At 45.4% G+C, this 20,878-nt stretch overlaps 1 protein-coding gene across 1 annotated transcript; it reads left to right on the top strand.

Moving 5' to 3' along the window:
* The first annotated feature begins 817 nt into the window (after positions 1-817).
* Positions 818-19,081, top strand: LOC140077757 (cytochrome P450 2G1-like). The gene is made up of 9 exons (XM_072125199.1): positions 818-1,028; positions 2,952-3,114; positions 4,225-4,374; positions 4,982-5,142; positions 5,439-5,615; positions 6,217-6,358; positions 17,955-18,142; positions 18,310-18,451; positions 18,580-19,081. Exons 1-9 carry the CDS (start codon positions 861-863, stop codon positions 18,765-18,767), a joined length of 1,479 nt encoding a protein of 492 aa, XP_071981300.1. The 5' UTR covers positions 818-860; the 3' UTR covers positions 18,768-19,081.
* The last annotated feature ends 1,797 nt before the right edge of the window (positions 19,082-20,878 follow it).

Genomic DNA, 20,878 nt, shown 5'->3' with positions numbered 1-20,878 from the left:
CACTGACCGCACATGCACGAGAAGTGCCGAGAGCTGACTGATATCACTGTCTCTCGGTTCAAGGAGGAGGATCGCAACAAAGATGGAAGCGTGCATCATTAAAGGGGTATTCCAAGAATCAGCATATTTCATAAAAATTTAATTGGTTTGTTATTTAAAATTTTGCTCCCTTTAGCAGAAACATGCTGCTGACTATAGACTACAATGAAGAGTTAAAATGCTACTGGCCCTTTAATCAGTCCGTTAATTTCCTCTGTGCGAAGAAGACTCAGGACAGAAGATGCCGTTGGTCACATGTGCACATCACCTGGGCAAGTCATGTGATCACCACTACGTTTGGCTGTAGTCGGTTGGTTGCAGTTTATCCACTATGGCTAGTGTTGTGGTGATGTGCAGGGATGGCAGTTACGCATCATTACTATGGTAACAGAGCAGGACAGTCTGTTACATCATCACTGGGGGTAGAAAATAAGAGGGAGGAGCTGTTACTGAGAACTAAAGGATCATGGGACTTGTAGTTTCCAGTGGTGGCCATCTTGGTAATAACTCCACCTACTTTAAAATTTTGTGAATCAAAAAAAATCTAACTATTTAACCTCTATTTTATGACTAATGACATTGAGTTTTGTTATATTCATTTATTTATAGCATCATGGGTTTTTGTATCAGACGTTCATATTCCCAGAATACCCCTTTAAGTATCAGAGGTGCGCAGAATCACAGGGTGACGTAAAACTAATCTCTGGTAGACTCATGACCCAGTCGCCTCCTCCCAGTCATGTATATGTAATATTTAATTTTTTCTCATTTGCAGAAGCTTCATCTGCTATTCTCTTATTATCTCTGTGCCGGGAGCAGACATGGATATCACATGGATGGGGATCCTGATCCTCTTATTCCTCTTCATCTACTCAACGTGGGACAACTTTTACAGAAACCGTAACCTTCCCCCTGGTCCTACTCCGCTGCCTCTCATAGGAACATTGCTGCATATAACAAGGGGAAGGCTGGTGGAGTCTCTCATGAAGGTCAGTCACCTCCATTACTCGTTGCGTCAGAAGATAAACATATGAATGTGGGTTTTATCTCTATAGTTTGAGGAATCACGTGGATCACCTGTTTTTCAGCTCTGAGATGAGTATAACATAGACTATTCTTCAGTTTGTGGTTGTGCTCTGTGGTCTTCTTGTTTGTCTCCCTGTATTTTGTTTTTTATAGTATAGATACAGATAGATAAAGAAATACAGATAGAGAGAGATACAGATAGACAGATAGAGATACAAGTAGAGAGATACAGAGAGATATACAGAAACACATAGGCAGACAGAGAGAGAGAGATACAGATAGAGATACAGGCGGTCCCCTACTTAAGTACACCCAACTTACAGACGACCCCTAGTTACAGACGGACCCCTCTACCCCTGTGAGCTCTGGTGACCTCTCTGGATGTTACTATAGTCCCAGGCTGCAATGATCAGCTGTAAGGTGTCTGTAATGAAGATTTATTGATAATCCTTGGTCCAATTACAGCAAAAAATTTTGAAAATCTAATTGTCACTGGGGCAAAAAAAAAATCGTCTGGATCTACAATTATAAAATAATACAGTTTCGACTTACATACAAATTCAACTTAAGAACAAACCGATAGACCCTTTCGTGTACGTAACCCGGGGCCGGCCTGTATATAGATATATAGAGATACAGATAGAGAGTAAAAAGATAGACCGATACAGATAGATAGAGATACAGATAGAGATATACAGAGCGGTACAGATACAGAAAGAGATGCAGATAAATAGAGATATAGATAAAGATAGAGAGAGATAAAATATTTGTTGTTGACCTCTTCTATTTAGTCCTATCTAATAGCATTTAACTGCTATCGCGGCCAATGCCGGGGGCTAGTAAATATTTAAAAATGAAAAATAGAGGAAAACTCCGGTGCTAATTTGCATTCCCTTTCCAGGTGAGGGCTTCATGACCTATTAGACTTCTTACTCCTAAAACTTTTCCCAAAAGGAAACTGGGTCCTAGGTCTCAGCCCATAAAACACTCATCCTAAGGAATGTCCATTACTCAAACTGCAAAAAAACTCAGATCTAAAGCCTGTCCTGTGCTCTTGTATCTTCCTCCATTTAAAAAAATTTTTGGCCACAGCCGAGAAGGACACAATGGGGCACATTTACTAAGGGTCCAAAAGGCGCTTTTTTGTCGGGTTATTTCCGATTTGTGCCGCATTTAAGTGGGGTTTTTGGCGCATGCGATCGGATTTTGGCGCAATCTTGCGCTGACTTGCATGCGAAACAAATCGGGGTGCGTGGCCGTCGGACAACTCGACGCATTTGGACAAACCACAGAATTTAAAAATCAAATTGTGTCACAAGGCAAGCACTCACATGCACCGGGAAGAAGAAGGTGAACTCCGGCAGACCTCGGCGCAGAAGCGACACATGCAGGATCTCGGGCGCATGCTGTTGAAGAATTGCGCCGGACTTCATCATCGTCAGAGAACGCACCTCGGGGATCGCGCAGGACCAGGTAAGTAAATGTGCCCCATACAGGCCCAAATATATGAAAACTTCAATAGGTCTATTTTTAACTATTTTCATCTTGTGGGCCCAAAGAACGTAATTTATACACGTAAATAAATCACTGGAAAGTGACTTTGAAATTAAAAAATGACTTTTTCTGTAATAACTACATAATACAGATATGAGCTGAAATTGTTTACAATTCATTTATGTTCAGCAATATAGAGGAGGAAGAAATTTACATAGGCGGAGTTTAAAAAAAGGTGTTACCAGATTCAAAGCCTTGGTGTGAGCACCACCATCTTACCGAGGAACGTCGCTCCTCGAAAAAGTCACTGGGAGAGACATTCCTCAGGAAAGTGGTGGCCTGCTCGAGCCTGAAACGGATCCGCTCATCCCTACTTGTACCCTGTGTTTCAGCTTTGGGATCAGTATGGGTCGGTATATACCTTATACTTTGGCTCACGACCAGTGGTCGTTCTCTGTGGATATGAGACTGTAAAGGAAGCTCTTATCGATCGAGGGGAAGAATTTGGGGCCAGAGGTCGGTTTCCTGTTCTGGAGAGATTTACTCAAGGCTACGGTAAGGAAGAAGTTTATTCACTGCACAAAGTAAGGTCATGTATATAGACGTCCAGACCAAACTATTATATGCCCCCACCCCCATTAATTTTACTACAGTTTAAAAACCTATAAAGAGAGAGACCATGGAAATCACCCCCCAGGGGAGGGGTCCTTGTACCATTGTCAATCATTCAGCCATTGTTTTAGATACTTTAAAGTATCCTCAGAATACTCCAATATTCCATAAGCAAAATCAGACTTAATGGGGCACATTAACTTACCAGGTCCAGTCGCGATCCAGCGGCGCATTCTCCGATGAGGATTCGGGTCTGCCGGGATTCACTAAGGTCCGTACACCCGATATCCTGCATGTGTCGCTGCTGCGCCGAGGTCCGCCAGAGTTCACCTTCTTCTTCCTGGTGCATGTGAGTGCTGAACCCGAATCTGTCGGGTTTTCTGAAGGCCACAACCCCGATTTCTGACACGTGAAAGTCGGTGCCGATGCGGCAAAATCCGATCGCGTGCGCCAAAATCCCAGGGCAATTCGGTGGAAATTGGAAATATTCGGGAAACCCAACAAAAATGCGCGATTTGGACCCCAAAATGAGCCCCATTGTCTAAGAAATTTTTGGTGAATCTGCCTACTGTTATAAAGTGTGACTAACTTTTCGAAGCTATTTTTTATTAAAAAAAAAACAAATTTCAAGAGAGAATATTGCAGTTTATAATAGTAAACATTGCAATACCGGCAGTCCCCGAGTTATGTACAACATACTTTCCATAGGTTTTTTCTTAAGTTGAATTTGTATGGAAGTCGAAACTGTATATTTTATAATTGTAGATCCAGATAAAAAATCTTTTTGCCCCAGTAACAATTGGTGTTTCGAAATTTTGTGCTGTAATGGGACCAAGGATTATCAATAAAGCTTAATTACAGACACCTTACAGCTCAGCATTGCAGTCTAGGACTATAGTAACATCCAGAGAGGTCACCAGAGGTCACAGGGGGCAGAGGGGTCCGTCTGTAACTATGGGCCGTCTGTAAGTCGGGTGTCCTTAAGTAGGGGACCGTCTGTATACGGTATTTGGTTTCCCATTTGGCTCAGGTGTATGTGAATTTCTTTTGTAGGACTTAGTCTGGCGAATGGTGAAAGGTGGAAAATCATGCGAATCTTCACAGTGAAAACACTCAAGAGTTTTGGATTTGGGAAGAAAAGCAATGAGTGGAAAATACAAAAGGAAGCTCAGTGCATTGTGGAGGAATTTAGAAAGTTTGATGGTAAGGCAACAAAAAGACAAAATTAAAAAAAATACAAAATACATTACATTAGTCCATACACTTTTATGGGACTACACTACTAATTGTCAAGTGCTAAGACAGATCGGGGTTTTCAACCATAGATTATTCTAATCAAATATACTTATATTACATGACAAAGCACTGATTCTTAGAGAGAAGTTAATACCTGGAAATAACACCATTCAGAGGCTCCCCGATCTTTAACATTGACCTTAGATTGGTTATGGGGGCGGAAAAAGGACCACAAAACAATTTTGTAATGTGTACAAGTCTAAGCCCAGGGGCATAACTTGAGGGGGGTGCAGAGGTTGCGGTCGCACCAGGGCCCAAGAGGTTTAGGGAGCCCTTATGGTGTCACTTTCCCATATGAGAAGACTATTACTATAAACATTACATTATAGTCGGGGGCCCGGCACAGACTTTGCACTGGGTCCCATCAGCTTCTAGTTACGCCACTGTCTATGCCTTGATGATAAAGCCTACAGAGATGATAAAACAAGGCAGGAAATAGTCACTTAGGACCAGTTTCACTTATTTTCCTTATGGAATGTGAAGTGAGTCAACTAAATACCAAATTCTGATGCAGGTCACCCCTTAGATCCAACCAAGAAGCTGATGGATGCCTTTTCTAATGTTCTTTGTTCGATTATATTTGGGAATCGTTTTGAGTACAAGGATGAGCGGTTCGCCAAGCTACTTGACATTGTGGCTGAATGTTTCCAACTTGCAAGCTCTACCTGGGGACAGGTAACTATCTTTAGCAGTGTTATCTGCAGATCCTACGCGATTGAGCCTCCACGCACCGCGTATTCTCAGGTGATGAGTGATGGATGATATCAATTCAGAATAGGGAAACCCTATTTGTCATCCTGCGTGTGGTGGAGTCTGGTCAAAGGGACATCAAAGTGAATACATATAGGCAAAATGTTTTAGGATTTTTGGTCAATTGAACCCCTTTGATTAGGTAAATTGTTCCTTATTTGCTAGATACCAAAACTTTCTTACTGTTTGTATCTGCTTTTGTCTTTTTCACATCTCTAAAGCTGCAGAGCATTCTCCCTTCATTAATGGACCACATTCCTGGACCTCATCATAGGATTATCCAACTTTGTGAGGAATTGGCTGAATTTATCCATGAGAGGGTGAAGGTCAGCCAGAAGTCTCTGGATCCCAGCTCACCCAGACATTTCATTGACAGCTTCCTCATCAAAATGGAAGAGGTATTTATCCATACCACCAAAAGTTTCCACCATAGAAAGAAATGTTATGGCCATAGTGTCCTGCAGTGGTTCATTGTAAACTATTGCCAAGAAACCCCTTTTTATAATATTGGTTGATACCTAAGTGTCAACGAATTAGAAAGTTCAACCTTTGTCTCATCAGACCAGAGGCTTTTGTTTCTCAACAGTCTGGGAGTCATTCATGTGACTTTCATATGTCTTGTTCTGAGGAAAGGCTTCCATTGGCAAACTCTGCCCCAACTGGTTGAGGGCTGCAGTAATAGTTGACTTTGTGGAACTTTCTTCCATCTCCCTTCTTTTACCGCTCTCACCAAAGCTCTTCTCCTACGATTGCTGAGTTTGGCTAGAAGACCCGGTTGAGGAAGAGTTGTGGTTGTCTCAAACTTCTTCCATTTAAGGATTATGGAGGCCATTGTGCTCTTAGGAACCTTGAGTGCTACAGAAATTATTTTGTAACCTTAACCAGATCTGAAACAAAGAGTAAAAAAAGAGGTTTAAACACTTTCCATACCCACTGTATATGGATTTTACTATATAACTTATATAAACCGTTTTATCATTACACATCTATTCCCCACAGGAGAAAAATGTTTCCGATACTGAATTTTATTTAAGAAATCTCCTAGTAACAACCCATAACCTGTTTATGGCGGGTACAGAGACTGTGAGCACCACAATGAGATATGGACTGCTTATCTTACTGAAGTATCCTGAAGTTCAAGGTTAGTGATCAGTGGGGAAGAAACACACAGCAGACCCATCAATCATCTGCTGGTTGGCCTCCACAATATGATGGGAACTGGGAGAACACAGTAGTATAATGACTACACGAATGCTCCTGGAAGCAACTGCAGATCTTATAGACGTGAATAAGAGTTCTGCCATTCGACTGATGCCCCGGGGGTTGCCGCCCGAGGCAACTTTAGCAAATTGCCTCATGGGTGGTGGGCCCATAACTGTGTCCCAAACAGCACTCATTGAAGCCACATTGAAAGTAAAAATTCCACAATCCATAGTTAATTACGTATCAACCCCATCCAAACAGCTGTGATTTTAAAGTTTCCCTCTTCCCCGCCTTCTAACCCCATTTCAAAAATTATAATCAGGGTGGTAAGGATCCAATACTCCTTTAGTCCCATGTACAACTTTCCTATGTAAGTGCCATGTCTGGTCTAGAGCATCCCCTAAGTGAGACATGCAAGAGTGAAATGGGGTTGGGACCATCAGTTGTGTTATGCTGTCAGGTGGATACACAGCTCATACTCCTACTGAATAGACTGGTAGAATTTGTAATATGGCTAGCAAAAAGCAGTGGCGGCCCCCAGTGTTCCGGCATGTGCATCCCAGCCTCCTAGGGTACATGTGCCCGGGCTCTGTAAGATAAAAAAGGCAAGCATGCCGATGATTGGCGCTGGCTAACTGCCTACCCTGTTAAATAGCTGGCCTCTTCCTGTGTCCCCTGTCGGATTTTTGTGCCTCTGAGAAAGTGTATTGTATGATTATTCTGATTATCCATTGTGACCTCGATTACGTTCCTGACTTTGATTTTTTTCTGCCGCTTGTCCTGACCTTCTGCCTTATCCCTGACTCCAATCCTGTGCCTCCTGTCCTGAGCATCAGCCTGACCTCAACTCTGATTCTTCCTGCTGAATCTGTACCTTGCCTTGGCCACCACTGCGAGCAAAGTAGCGCCTATGGAGCAACCTGGTGGTATTCTGCCACAGCAAGTCCAAACCACCTTGCGGTGGGCTCTGGTGCAAACCAGGTGCCACTAAGACTCTGCTCCCAGGCGTCGGCTTTCGTCATGGCTCGCATGTGTCCACTACCTCTGACTAGAGATGAGCGAACATGCTCGTCCGAGCTTGATGCTCGGTCGAGCATTAGGGTACTCGAAACTGCTCGTTACTCGGACGAATACTTCGCCCGCTCGAGAAAATGGCAGCTCCCGCCGTTTTGCTTTTTGGCGGCCAGAAACAGAGCCAATCACAAGCCAGGAGACTCTGCACTCCACCCAGCATGACGTGGTACCCTTACACGTCGATAGCAGTGGTTGGCTGGCCAGATCAGGTGACCCTGGGATAGACTAGCCGCTGGCCGCGCTGCTCGGATCATTCTGTCTCTGGATGCCGCTAGGGAGAGAGCTGCTGCTGCTCAGGGAAAGCGTTAGGGTGTTCTATTAGCTTACTGTTAGGCAGGAGTGATTCTCAAAGAACCCAACAGCCCTTCTTAGGGCTACAATAACGTTCTACTTTTTTTATTTTAATTTGCATATTTTACCATTTTGTGAGGAATTAGCAGGGGGACTTGCTACCGTTGTGTTTAGCTCTTAGTGGCACACATATCCATAGCAAAGACCGAAGTGGGAAAATTCAGTAGGGGTTGGATTTCTATTAGGCAATAACTCAGTGTCATCTCATCTGGCATAGTACTGTGCTTCCTTTGATACTTGGCTAGAAAATAGCCATAGGAGAATACAAACAGCTTCTTGAAGCCTACAGTAGCGTTCTATATATTTGATTTCTGGTTGATCTGCTGGTGGCTGTAGTTTCTGCAGTGCATGTACTTGCCAATTCTGAGCAATTTGTAGTGAGACTTGCGACCGCTGTGTTCTGCGCTTAGTGGCGCACATATCCATAGCAAAGGCTGAAGTGGCAAAATTCAGTAGGGGTTGGATTTCTATTAGGCAATAACTCAGTGTCATCTCATCTGGCATAGTACTGTGCTTCCTTTGATACTTGGCTAGAAAATAGCCATAGGAGAATACAAACAGCTTCTTGAAGCCTACAGTAGCGTTCTATATATTTGATTTCTGGTTGATCTGCTGGTGGCTGTAGTTTCTGCAGTGCATGTACTTGCCAATTCTGAGCAATTTGTAGTGAGACTTGCGACCGCTGTGTTCTGCGCTTAGTGGCGCACATATCCATAGCAAAGGCTGAAGTGGCAAAATTCAGTAGGGGTTGGATTTCTATTAGGCAATAACTCAGTGTCATCTCATCTGGCATAGTACTGTGCTTCCTTTGATACTTGGCTAGAAAATAGCCATAGGAGAATACAAACAGCTTCTTGAAGCCTACAGTAGCGTTCTATATATTTGATTTCTGGTTGATCTGCTGGTGGCTGTAGTTTCTGCAGTGCATGTACTTGCCAATTCTGAGCAATTTGTAGTGAGACTTGCGACCGCTGTGTTCTGCGCTTAGTGGCGCACATATCCATAGCAAAGGCTGAAGTGGCAAAATTCAGTAGGGGTTGGATTTCTATTAGGCAATAACTCAGTGTCATCTCATCCGGCATAGTACTGTGCTTCCTTTGATACTTGGCTAGAAAATAGCCATAGGAGAATACAAACAGCTTCTTGATCTTGAAGCCTACAGTAGCGTTCTATATATTTGATTTCTGGTTGATCTGCTGGTGGCTGTAGTTTCTGCAGTGCATGTACTTGCCAATTCTGAGCAATTTGTAGTGGGACTTGCGACCGCTGTGTTCTGCGCTTAGTGGCGCACATATCCATAGCAAAGGCCGAAGTGGCAAAATTCAGTAGGGGTTGGATTTCTATTAGGCAATAACTCAGTGTCATCTCATCCGGCATAGTACTGTGCTTCCTTTGATACTTGGCTAGAAAATAGCCATAGGAGAATACAAACAGCTTCTTGAAGCCTACAGTAGCGTTCTATATATTTGATTTCTGGTTGATCTGCTGGTGGCTGTAGTTTCTGCAGTGCATGTACTTGCCAATTCTGAGCAATTTGTAGTGAGACTTGCGACCGCTGTGTTCTGCGCTTAGTGGCGCACATATCCATAGCAAAGGCTGAAGTGGCAAAATTCAGTAGGGGTTGGATTTCTATTAGGCAATAACTCAGTGTCATCTCATCCGGCATAGTACTGTGCTTCCTTTGATACTTGGCTAGAAAATAGCCATAGGAGAATACAAACAGCTTCTTGATCTTGAAGCCTACAGTAGCGTTCTATATATTTGATTTCTGGTTGATCTGCTGGTGGCTGTAGTTTCTGCAGTGCATGTACTTGCCAATTCTGAGCAATTTGTAGTGGGACTTGCGACCGCTGTGTTCTGCGCTTAGTGGCGCACATATCCATAGCAAAGGCCGAAGTGGCAAAATTCAGTAGGGGTTGGATTTCTATTAGGCAATAACTCAGTGTCATCTCATCCGGCATAGTACTGTGCTTCCTTTGATACTTGGCTAGAAAATAGCCATAGGAGAATACAAACAGCTTCTTGATCTTGAAGCCTACAGTAGCGTTCTATATATTTGATTTCTGGTTGATCTGCTGGTGGCTGTAGTTTCTGCAGTGCATGTACTAGCCAATTCTGAGCAATTTGTAGTGAGACTTGCGACCGCTGTGTTCTGCGCTTAGTGACGCACATATCCATAGCAAAGACCGAAGTGGGAAAATTTAGTAGGGGTTGGATTTCAATTAGGCACTAACTCAGTGTCATCTCATCTGGCATAGTAGTGTGCTTTGATACTTGGCTAGAAAATAGCCATAGCAATAGGATAGCATTGTTTGGTTTTAAAAACTCAAAAAAAAACAAAAAACACAAAAAAAAAAAAAAAAAACACAAAAAAAAACAAAAAAAAGTAAAAAAAAAAATAAAGTTATAACTCTCATTTTAAAAATGTTTAACCCGAGGGCTAGGGGTAGAGGACGAGGGCGGGGACGTGGGCGTCCAACTACTGCAGGGGTCAGAGGCCGTGGTCCTGGGCGGGGTGAGACACCACCTGCTGATGAGGGAGCAGGGGAACGCCGCAGAGCTACACTCCCTAGGTTCATGTCTGAAGTTACTGGGACTCGTGGTAGAGCACTGTTGAGGCCAGAACAGTGCGAACAGGTGATGTCGTGGATTGCTGACAATGCTTCGAGCAATTTGTCCACCACCAGTCAGTCTTCCACGCAGTCCACCCATGTCACCGAAATCGCCACTCCTCCAGCTCCTGCACCTCAGCCTCCTCCCCCCCAGTCTGCCCCCTCCCAGGAAAATTTGGCATTTGAACCGGCATACTCTGAGGAACTGTTTTTTGGACCCTTCCCACAGTTTTCCGATGCCCAGGTTTTCCACCAGTCACAGTCTGTGGGTGATGATGACCTTCTTGACGTAGTGGAAGTGTGTAAAGAGGTGTCCGACGATGAGGAGACACGGTTGTCAGACAGTGGGGAAGTTGTTGTCAGGGCAGGAAGTCCGAGGGGGGAGCAGACTGAGGGATCGGAGGATGATGAGGTGACAGACCCAAGCTGGGTTGAGAGGCCGGGTGAACACAGTGCTTCTGAGACGGAGGAGAGTCCTCGACCTGAACAGGTTGGAAGAGGCAGTGGTGGGGCCAGACGGAGAGGCAGGGCCAGAGCTGGTGCATCAGCGCCACTGTCAACTAGTGAAGCTCCCGTGGTGAGGGCTCTTGCGGCGAGGGCTAGATCTTCAGAAGTGTGGAGGTTCTTTAAGGAAACACCGGATGACCGACGGACTGTGGTGTGCAACATTTGCCAAACCAGGCTCAGCAGGGGTTCCACCACTACTAGCTTAACTACCACCAGTATGCGCAGGCATATGAATGCTAAGCACCCCACTCAGTGGCAACAAGCCCGTTCACCTCCGGCCGTGCACACCACTGCTCCTTCCCCTGTGTCAGCTGCTAGTCAGCCCCCTGCCCAGGACCCTGGCACAAAAACCCCATCGTCGCCTCCACGATCCTCCACAGCATCCACCAGCGTTCAGCTCTCCATACCCCAGACGCTGGAGCGGAAACGCAAATATAGTGCAACCCACCCGCACGCCCAAGCCCTTAATGTGCACATCTCCAGATTGCTTAGCCTGGAGATGCTGCCCTATAGGCTAGTAGAGACCGAGGCCTTTCGCAACCTCATGGCGGCGGCCGCCCCTCGGTATTCGGTCCCCAGCCGCCACTACTTTTCCCGATGTGCCGTCCCAGCCCTGCACCAGCACGTGTCAGACAACATCATCCGTGCCCTGACCAACGCCGTTTCTGACAAGGTCCACCTGACCACGGACACGTGGACGAGTGCTGCCGGGCAGGGCCACTATATATCGCTGACGGCACATTGGGTTAACTTGGTGGAGGCTGGGACCGAGTCTGACCCTGGGGCTGCTCATATACTGCCGACGCCGAGGATTGCGGGGCCTACCTCGGTCAAGGTGTTTCAGGCCTACTATGCCTCCTCCTCCTCCCACCCCTCCTCCACCTCCTCCTCCGAACTACCATCCGTGGGCACGGCGCCATCAGTCGGTAGCTCTAGGCACAGCAGCAGTGCCGTCGCTAAGCGACAGCAGGCGGTGCTCAAACTGCTGAGCCTAGGCGACAAAAGGCACACCGCCCAAGAGCTATTACAGGGCATCACGGCGCAGACTGATCTGTGGCTGGCACCGCTGAACCTCAAGCCGGGAATGGTTGTGTGTGACAACGGCCGTAACCTGGTGGCGGCTCTGCAACTCGGCAGACTGACACATGTGCCATGCCTGGCCCATGTGTTAAATCTGATAGTGCAGCGTTTCCTCAAGACATACCCCAATCTGTCTGATTTGCTCACGAAGGTGCGCCGCATCTGTGCGCATTTCAGGAAGTCCAGCCCAGATGCTGCCACTCTCAGGGCAGCGCAGCGCCGCCTCCAACTGCCCGCTCACCGACTGTTGTGCGACCTGCCCACGAGGTGGAATTCAACACTGACCATGTTATCCAGAGTTTACCAGCAGCGCAGAGCGATTGTAGACTGCCAGATGTCAACTTCCACCAGAACTGGTAGTCAGGTCAGTCAGCTTCCTCAAGTCTACAATGAGGAGTGGACGTGGATGTCTGATATCTGTCAGGTGCTGAGTAACTTTGAGGAGTCAACACAGATGGTCAGTGGCGATGCCGCCATCATCAGCCTCACCATCCCGCTGCTTGGCCTGTTGAAAAACTCTCTGGTCAGCATGAAGTCGGAAGCTTTGCGCTCGTCACAAGAGACGGGGGAAGAATATTCCCTTGTTGATAGCCAAAGCACCCTGAGGTCTGTTTCTCAGCGCATATCGGAGGAGGTGGAGGTGGAGGAGGATGAGGAGGAAGAGGAAGAGAATGTTGGCGAGACACAAGAGGGGACCATTGTTGAGTCCTTCACTGTTCAGCGTGTATGGGCAGAAGAAGAGGAGTTGGAGGAGTTGGAGGAGGAGGAAATGGACAGTCAGGCCAGTGAGGGGAGTGAATTCTTACGCGTTGGTACTCTGGCGCATATGGCAGATTTCATGCTAGGCTGCCTATCCCGTGACCCTCGCGTTCAAAGAATTTATTCCAGCACCGATTACTGGGTGTTCACTCTCCTGGACCCACGGTACAAGCAAAATCTTCCCACTCTCATCCCTGGAGAGGAAAGGAGTGTGAGAATGCATGAATACCAGCAGGCCCTGGTGCACAAGCTGAAACAGTATTTCCCTTCTGACAGCGCTAGCGGCAGAGTGCGTAGTTCTGCGGGACAAGTAGCGAGGGAGAGTAGGCGAGCAGGCAGCTTGTCCAGCACTGGCAAGGGTACGCTTTACAAGGCTTTTGCCAGCTTTATGTCACCCCAGCAAGACACTGTCACCTGTCCCCAGTCTCGGCAGAGTAGGGCTGATCTTTACAGAAAGATGGTGAGGGAGTACGTAGCTGACCATACCATCGTCCTAAATGATCACACAGCTCCCTACAACTACTGGGTTTCAAAGCTGGACATGTGGCACGAACTGGCGCTGTACGCCTTGGAGGTTCTTGCCTGCCCTGCCGCTAGCGTCTTGTCCGAGCGGGTTTTCAGTGCAGCTGGTGGCATCATCACCGATAAGCGTACACGCCTGTCGACTGACAGCGCTGACAGGCTGACGCTTATTAAAATGAATAAAGGCTGGATTTCTCAGAATTTCCAATCTCCACCAGGTGAAGGAAGCTCAACCTGAATAATTGATCCACTCCTCCTCCTCCTCCTCATTTTCCTCCTTCTCCTCCTCTTTGTTCAGTAAAGCAGAGGAAAATGGCTATTTTTTGACAGGGCCCACTGGCTCTTGCTATAGTACTTCATGCATTTAATTTTTCTGGAGGGCCACCTACCCGGTCCTCTGTTTGAAACAATTTTTGTGAGTGCCACATACAGGCACTCAATCTATTCCATTTTTCTGGAGGGCCACCTACCCGGTCCTCTGTTTTAAAAAATTTTTGGGACTGCCACATACAGGCACTCAATCTATTCCATTTTACTGCAGGGCCACCTACCTGCTCCTCTGGTTTGAACAATTTTTGGGACTGCCACATACAGGCACTCAATCTATTCCATTTTACTGGAGGGCCACCTACCTGCTCCTCTGGTTTGAAACATTTTTGGGACTGCCACATACAGGCACTCAATCTATTCCATTTTACTGCAGGGCCACCTACCTGCTCCTCTGGTTTGAACAATTTTTGGGACTGCCACATACAGGCACTCAATCTATTCCATTTTACTGGAGGGCCACCTACCTGCTCCTCTGGTTTGAAACATTTTTGGGACTGCCACATACAGGCACTCAATCTATTCCATTTTACTGCAGGGCCACCTACCTGCTCCTCTGGTTTGAACAATTTTTGGGACTGCCACATACAGGCACTCAATCTATTCCATTTTACTGCAGGGCCACCTACCTGCTCCTCTGGTTTGAACAATTTTTGGGACTGCCACATACAGGCACTCAATCTATTCCATTTTACTGCAGGGCCACCTACCTGCTCCTCTGGTTTGAACAATTTTTGGGACTGCCACATACAGGCACTCAATCTATTCCATTTTACTGCAGGGCCACCTACCTGCTCCTCTGGTTTGAACAATTTTTGGGACTGCCACATACAGGCACTCAATCTATTCCATTTTACTGCAGGGCCACCTACCTGCTCCTCTGGTTTGAACAATTTTTGGGACTGCCACATACAGGCACTCAATCTATTCCATTTTACTGGAGGGCCACCTACCTGCTCCTCTGGTTTGAAACATTTTTGGGACTGCCACATACAGGCACTCAATCTATCCCATTTTACTGGAGGGCCACCTACCTGCTCCTCTGGTTTGAAAAATGTTTGGGACTGCCACATACAGGCACTATCCAAATTAAATTGTCTCCATAGCAGCCTCCACACGTTGTCTCCATTGCTACCTCCAAAAGTCGTCCATATAGCTGCCTCCATACATCGTCCCTTTATCAAACGAGGTGTGTCAGGCAGAAATTTGGGTTGTTTTCATGGATTCCACATCAAAGTTGTTAACTTTGTCGCCACCCTGCTGTGTAATCCCCAAAATATACTGGCAAACTTTTACCATTTAGGGATATTATTTCAGCGCTTCTTGCGCATCTGTTTACATTCCCCTCACCCGGCATATCCTAAACTTATAAGAACGCTACTACACTTGATCTTATACAAAAGGTTCTTAGAAGTGCTGTTTGGGGAGTAGCCTAGAGACAGGGGCTTGGATTGGCGAAAGCTCGCCTGGCAGCGGAACGCCAGCTCCATGCGCATCATGCGCTTCTTGCGCATCTGTTTACATTCCCCTCACCCGCCATATCCCAAACTTATAAGAACGCTACTACACTTAACTTGGTGCAGGCTGGGACCGAGTCTGACCCTGGGGCTGGTCATATACTGCCGACGCAGAGAATTGCGGGGCCTACCTCGGTCCAGGTCTCAAAGGCCTACTATACCTCCTCCCACCCCTCCTCCACCTCCTCCTCCTCCGAATTACCATCCGTGGGCATGGCGCCATCAGTCGGTAGCTCTAGGCACAGCAGCAGTGCCGTCGCTAAGCGACAGCAGGCGGTGCTGAAACTGCTGAGCCTAGGCGATAAAAGGCACACCGCCCAAGAGCTATTACAGGGCATTCCACATCAAAGTTGTTAACTTTGTCGCCACCCTGCTGTGTAATCCCCAAAATATACTTGCAAACTTTTACCATTTAGGGATATTATTTCAGCGCTTCTTGCGCATCTGTTTACATTCCCCTCACCCGGCATATCCTAAACTTATAAGAACGCTACTACACTTGATCTTATACAAAAGGTTCTTAGAAGTGCTGTTTGGGGAGTAGCCTAGAGACAGGGGCTTGGATTGGCGAAAGCTCGCCTGGCAGCGGAGCGCCAGCTCCATGCCAAGATCCAACTAACATAGTTTTAACTGCAGCACCTTTAATCTACTACTAGTTCACTGCCTCCATACATGGTCCCCTTATCAAACGAGCTGTGTCAGGCAGAATTTTGGGTTGTTTTCATGGCTTCCATGTTAACTTTGTCGCCACCCTGCTGTGTAATCCACAAAATATACTGGCAAACTTTTATCATGTACCGATATTATTTGAGCGCTTCTTGCTCACCTCCTTTGGTTCCTCTCTGCCACCCATTGGTTTGAAGCCTGAGTCCATTTAGGGTATGTCGCCATGAGGCATCCATGCATGCTGCCCCTGCTGTTTCCTGTCCATTTCCGTGGTGTTTCCATCCTTTTCTGAGGTTCCCAGGTGTTTGGCCAAGCTTCCCTGTGCAGAGCCTTGGTCCCCTTGAAAAATGCTCGAGTCTCCCATTGACTTCAATGGGGTTCGTTATTCGAGACGAGCACTCGAGCATCGGGAAAAGTTCGTCTCGAATAACGAGTACCCGAGCATTTTAGTGTTCGCTCATCTCTACCTCTGACCCTAAAAGAATCTCTGGGAACTCAATCAGGACTGTTGGAAGACCTTTTCTGGTGACTACCTCTTGAAGCCTATCAATAATCAATAGAATGGCAAGAGGGTGCAAAGCAGTAATCAAAGTAAAAGGACCGAGAATATAAGACATATTTTCAGTTGTTTTCACATTTCAGTGTTATCCATATAGAGGTCATTGTACAGGGAGGAGGAGATAAGCTGTGACATCATATATTGTCAGTAGTGATGTAATGATGGGTCAGTGTTATCTATATAGAGGTCATTATACAGGGAGGGGGAGGAGATAAGCTGTGACATCATCTATTGTCAGTAGTGATGTAATGATGGGTCAGTATTATCTATATAGAGGTCATTGTACAGGGAGGAGGAGATAAGCTGTGACATCATATATTGTCAGTAGTGATGTAATGATGGGTCAGTGTTATCTATATAGAGGTCATTATACAGGGAGGGGGAGGAGATAAGCTGTGACATCATCTATTGTCAGTAGTGATGTAATGATGGGTCAGTATTATCTATATAGAGGTCATTGTACAGGGAGGAGGAGATAAGCTGTGACATCATATATTGTCAGTAGTGATGTAATGATGGGTCAGTGTTATCTATATAGAGGTCATTATACAGGGAGGGGGAGGAGATAAGCTGTGACATCATCTATTGTCAGTAGTGATGTAATGATGGGTCAGTGTTATCTATATAGAGGTCATTGTACAGGGAGGAGGAGATAAGCTGTGACATGATCTATTGTCAGTAGTGATGTAATGATGGGTCAGTGTTATCTATATAGAGGTCATTGTACAGGGAGGGGGAGGAGATAAGCTGTTACACCATCTATTGTCGGTAGTGATGTAATGATTGGTCAGTATTATCTATATAGAGGTCATTGTACAGGGAGGGGGAGGAGATAAGCTGTGACATCATCTATTGTCAGTAGTGATGTAATGATGGGTCAGTGTTATCTATATAGAGGTCATTGTACAGGGAGGGGGAGGAGATAATCTGTGACATCATCTATTGTCAGTAGTGATGTAATGATGGGTCAGTGTTATCTATATAGAGGTCATTGTACAGGGAGGGGGAGGAGATAAGCTGTTACACCATCTATTGTCAGTAGTGATGTAATGATGGGTCAGTGTTATCTATATAGAGGTCATTGTACAGGGAGCGGGAGGAGATAAGCTGTGACATCATCTATTGTCAGTAGTGATGTAATGATGGGTCAGTGTTATCTATATAGAGGTCATTGTACAGGGAGGGGGAGGAGATAAGCTGTGACATCATCTATTGTCAGTAGTGATGTAATGACGGGTCAGTGTTATCTATATAGAGGTCATTGTACAGGGAGGGGGAGGAGATAAGCTGTGACATCATCTATTGTCAGTAGTGATGTAATGATGGGTCAGTGTTATCTATATAGAGGTCATTGTACAGGGAGAGGAAAAAAGAGAGCATCGTATGACCTAGTTCTTTTTGATAAATATTTGTAGCAGTTTGTCAACAATATGCTGAATGTAGAATCTTATTTTCAAATAAGTCAATATCTGGTGACATCTTCCCTCTAGGCCATGATGACGTTACTTATAAACTGTGGATTGTATGGACTGTAATGATGTATCTGTTCTTCATTTACAGCTAAAATCCATGAGGAGATTGATCGAGTGATTGGATGTGATCGGGTCCCGTGTTTTGATGACCGGGAACAAATGCCTTACACACAGGCAGTAATCCATGAAATCCAGAGATTTTGTGATATTTCACCTATGAATGTTCCACACATGGTAACAAAAAACGTCAGTTTCAGGGGATTTCACATCCCAAAGGTAGGTAGTGAAAGGGGGGGGGGGGTCTTGGTTACAAAGAGGCAACAGTAATTTCAAATATAGTTTTTAAAAATCTAATGATTTTTATATTGTATATTATTCTAAGTGAATGGACATTACCATAAAATATTTTATAGAAATTGTAACTTGTTGGTTTAAATTCTCAGGGAACAGAAATTTACCCCTTACTCTGCACCGTTCATCGAGACCCCAAACAATTTGCTTCTCCGTGGAAGTTTAATCCAAACCATTTCTTGGAGGAGAATGGGAAGTTTAAGAGGAACGATGCGATGATGGCGTTCTCAGCAGGTAAGTCCTCCCAGGAGCGGAGATATATGTCTAGATGTATATTTCCTTCATTCAATTCAAATGGAAATCAAATGGTTTTTGTGACTCTTTAATATTTGTTCCATTTTATTTATTTATTTATTTTCCAGGAAAGAGGATCTGTCCCGGAGAGAATGTGGCCCGAATGGAACTTTTTATCTTTCTTACCACCATCCTGCAAAGCTTTACGTTGGTTTCCCAGACTAAACTCACTGAAGATGATATTGCTCCGAAAATGCAAGGGTTCTTGAATGGCCCAATTGACTTTGAGCTTTCATTTCTACCTAGATCCATATGATAGAATAAGGCAATATCTCCAGCAGGGGAAAATGTAAGATCCTTTTAATTCAAAAATTTAAGGGCTATGTTCACCATCAGTGGTAGGTTGTCTTTTGCAATGTATAGCCTACAATCATCCCTATAATACATGTTTGTTAGAACGTTTCCCATGTGTAGAGAGAAGCAGCCTGACAGGTCAGTGTCTATGTGTTACATCTGTGCCAACATCATCTTCTGACCACAGAAGAAAGCTTTGAGGGCTCGATTCTCTTCTGCTGTGTTTTGTGTGTGTGAACTGTGGCTATGTTCCTGCTGTGTTGGGATTGATTGAGCCGCACGGGGATACTGGAGTGATGGATGGCTGATCCAGTCCAGGAGCTCCTCTATATACATGGCCATTTCCATTACACCTTGTAGGTTCTACTAGTCTCCTCATACCAGTTCCCTGTGATCTTGTGTTGTTACTTGCTATTCTGTGTATCTGACCTCTGCTACGTTTACTCGACCTCTCTCTAGTGATACGATTCTATGCCTTAAGCGTTATCTTGGTTTTGAATTTATTCTGCCTTACTCTGCTTGTTTCTCTGTTTCTGTTGTTTGCCCCTTGTGATAATATTGCACCAACTGTGCATGTGTTTTTTTCTCTTTTCATTGCATCTTCTTAAATTTATGACTGATTAGAGGAACAAATGTTCATTACGTATACAACTGGCAGAAAGGCTATATGGAGTCAGCACCCCAGGAGGTTCAATGATGACCAAAGACTAGGAGGAAGTTTCTCTACCCCATGTGAAAAAATTCACATCTCTGCAAGCTCATCTCTGGAGACAAAGAGATCAAAGGAATAGTGCCACCTGTGTGTCGCTTTGCCACCGAAAAAACTATGAGAGACAAATAAATATCATAGCTGTCCATAATTGGGGCATGTTTATAATTATGGGTCCCCAGTTACAGGGGAGGGTTATAGAATCTAGATACCCTCATGGCCCAAATATCAAAAGCCTAGCTGCAGGGGAACCCAGCTAATGGCGGAACACCCCTAATCTTAGGCCTAGACAACCCAAGTTTGGTATGGGGTGAAAGGTAGAAAGGTACCCAGGTGATTGGGAGCAATGGCACAATTGTGCCATTTTCCAATCAAAAGTTACGGGGTTTTAATAGAACCCCAGACTCAGCCAGTACCTCTCTAAGGGGAGGGAGGATACGAGAAACTCCCCCCTCACAGTGACATCACAGCTAGGGGTGGGGGCCAAATACCCACTGGCTTTAAATTAGTGAAACAGCCACATGGCCTTGTTCAGTTCTGAGGACTCATACATTACATGTCTTCTGGCCAATTTGCCACTCGTTATCTGATGTTAAGGGTAATATTGTTTCTTTTTTTCCCCATAAACTGTTTGTATGTATTGTACATATATTGTTTTTAATTTCTTTTATTGTAATCTGAATAGTTTGTTTTTGAGTGTACTGTATTTTTTTTATGTATATTAACCCCTAGGCGTACCAGGACGTTATAGTACGTCCCCGGGGCTAGATGCTTAGCGCACGGGGACGTTCTATAACGTCCTGCTTCTGGACGGAGCCGGTACCAGAAGCAGCGGCTGTCAGCTGTCTAGTACAGCTGACAGCCTGCGCTAACACCCGCGATCGGAGCCGGCTCCGATGGCGGGTGTTAACCCCTTACACGCCGCGGTCAAACATGACCGCGGCGTGTAAGGGTGTTTGCGCTGTGGATCGGATCCCCCGTGCCGCTTACCGGGGGATCCGATCCACTTCTGGGCAGCTCCGAGGACTGGCATGTGCCCCAGAGCTGCCCGGTCTCCATGGCAGCCAGACCCCTTCCGGGTCTGACTGTAAACTGTCTGAGCATGCGCAAGCTTGCTCAGACAGTTTACACTGCTCTACAATAAAATAGTATTGTAGAGCAGGGTATTGAACTTAAACCAGTGATCAGAGCATCACTGGTTCAAGTATGTATAAGTAAAAATATGCAAAAACACTTAACACTACACATTATAATAAATAAAAAATAAATACATAAAAATATAAGCCCCTAAAATGTCACTTTCCCATAAAAAGACTTAATAAAGTATAAAAAACACAAAAAACCCCGCATATTTGGTATTGCCG

The sequence above is a fragment of the Engystomops pustulosus genome, chromosome 9, assembly GCF_040894005.1.
Source record: "Engystomops pustulosus chromosome 9, aEngPut4.maternal, whole genome shotgun sequence".
Classification (NCBI taxonomy): domain Eukaryota; kingdom Metazoa; phylum Chordata; class Amphibia; order Anura; family Leptodactylidae; genus Engystomops; species Engystomops pustulosus.
The sequence above is the reverse complement of the archived record's forward strand: the minus strand, read 5'-3'. Positions and strand labels throughout refer to the sequence as shown.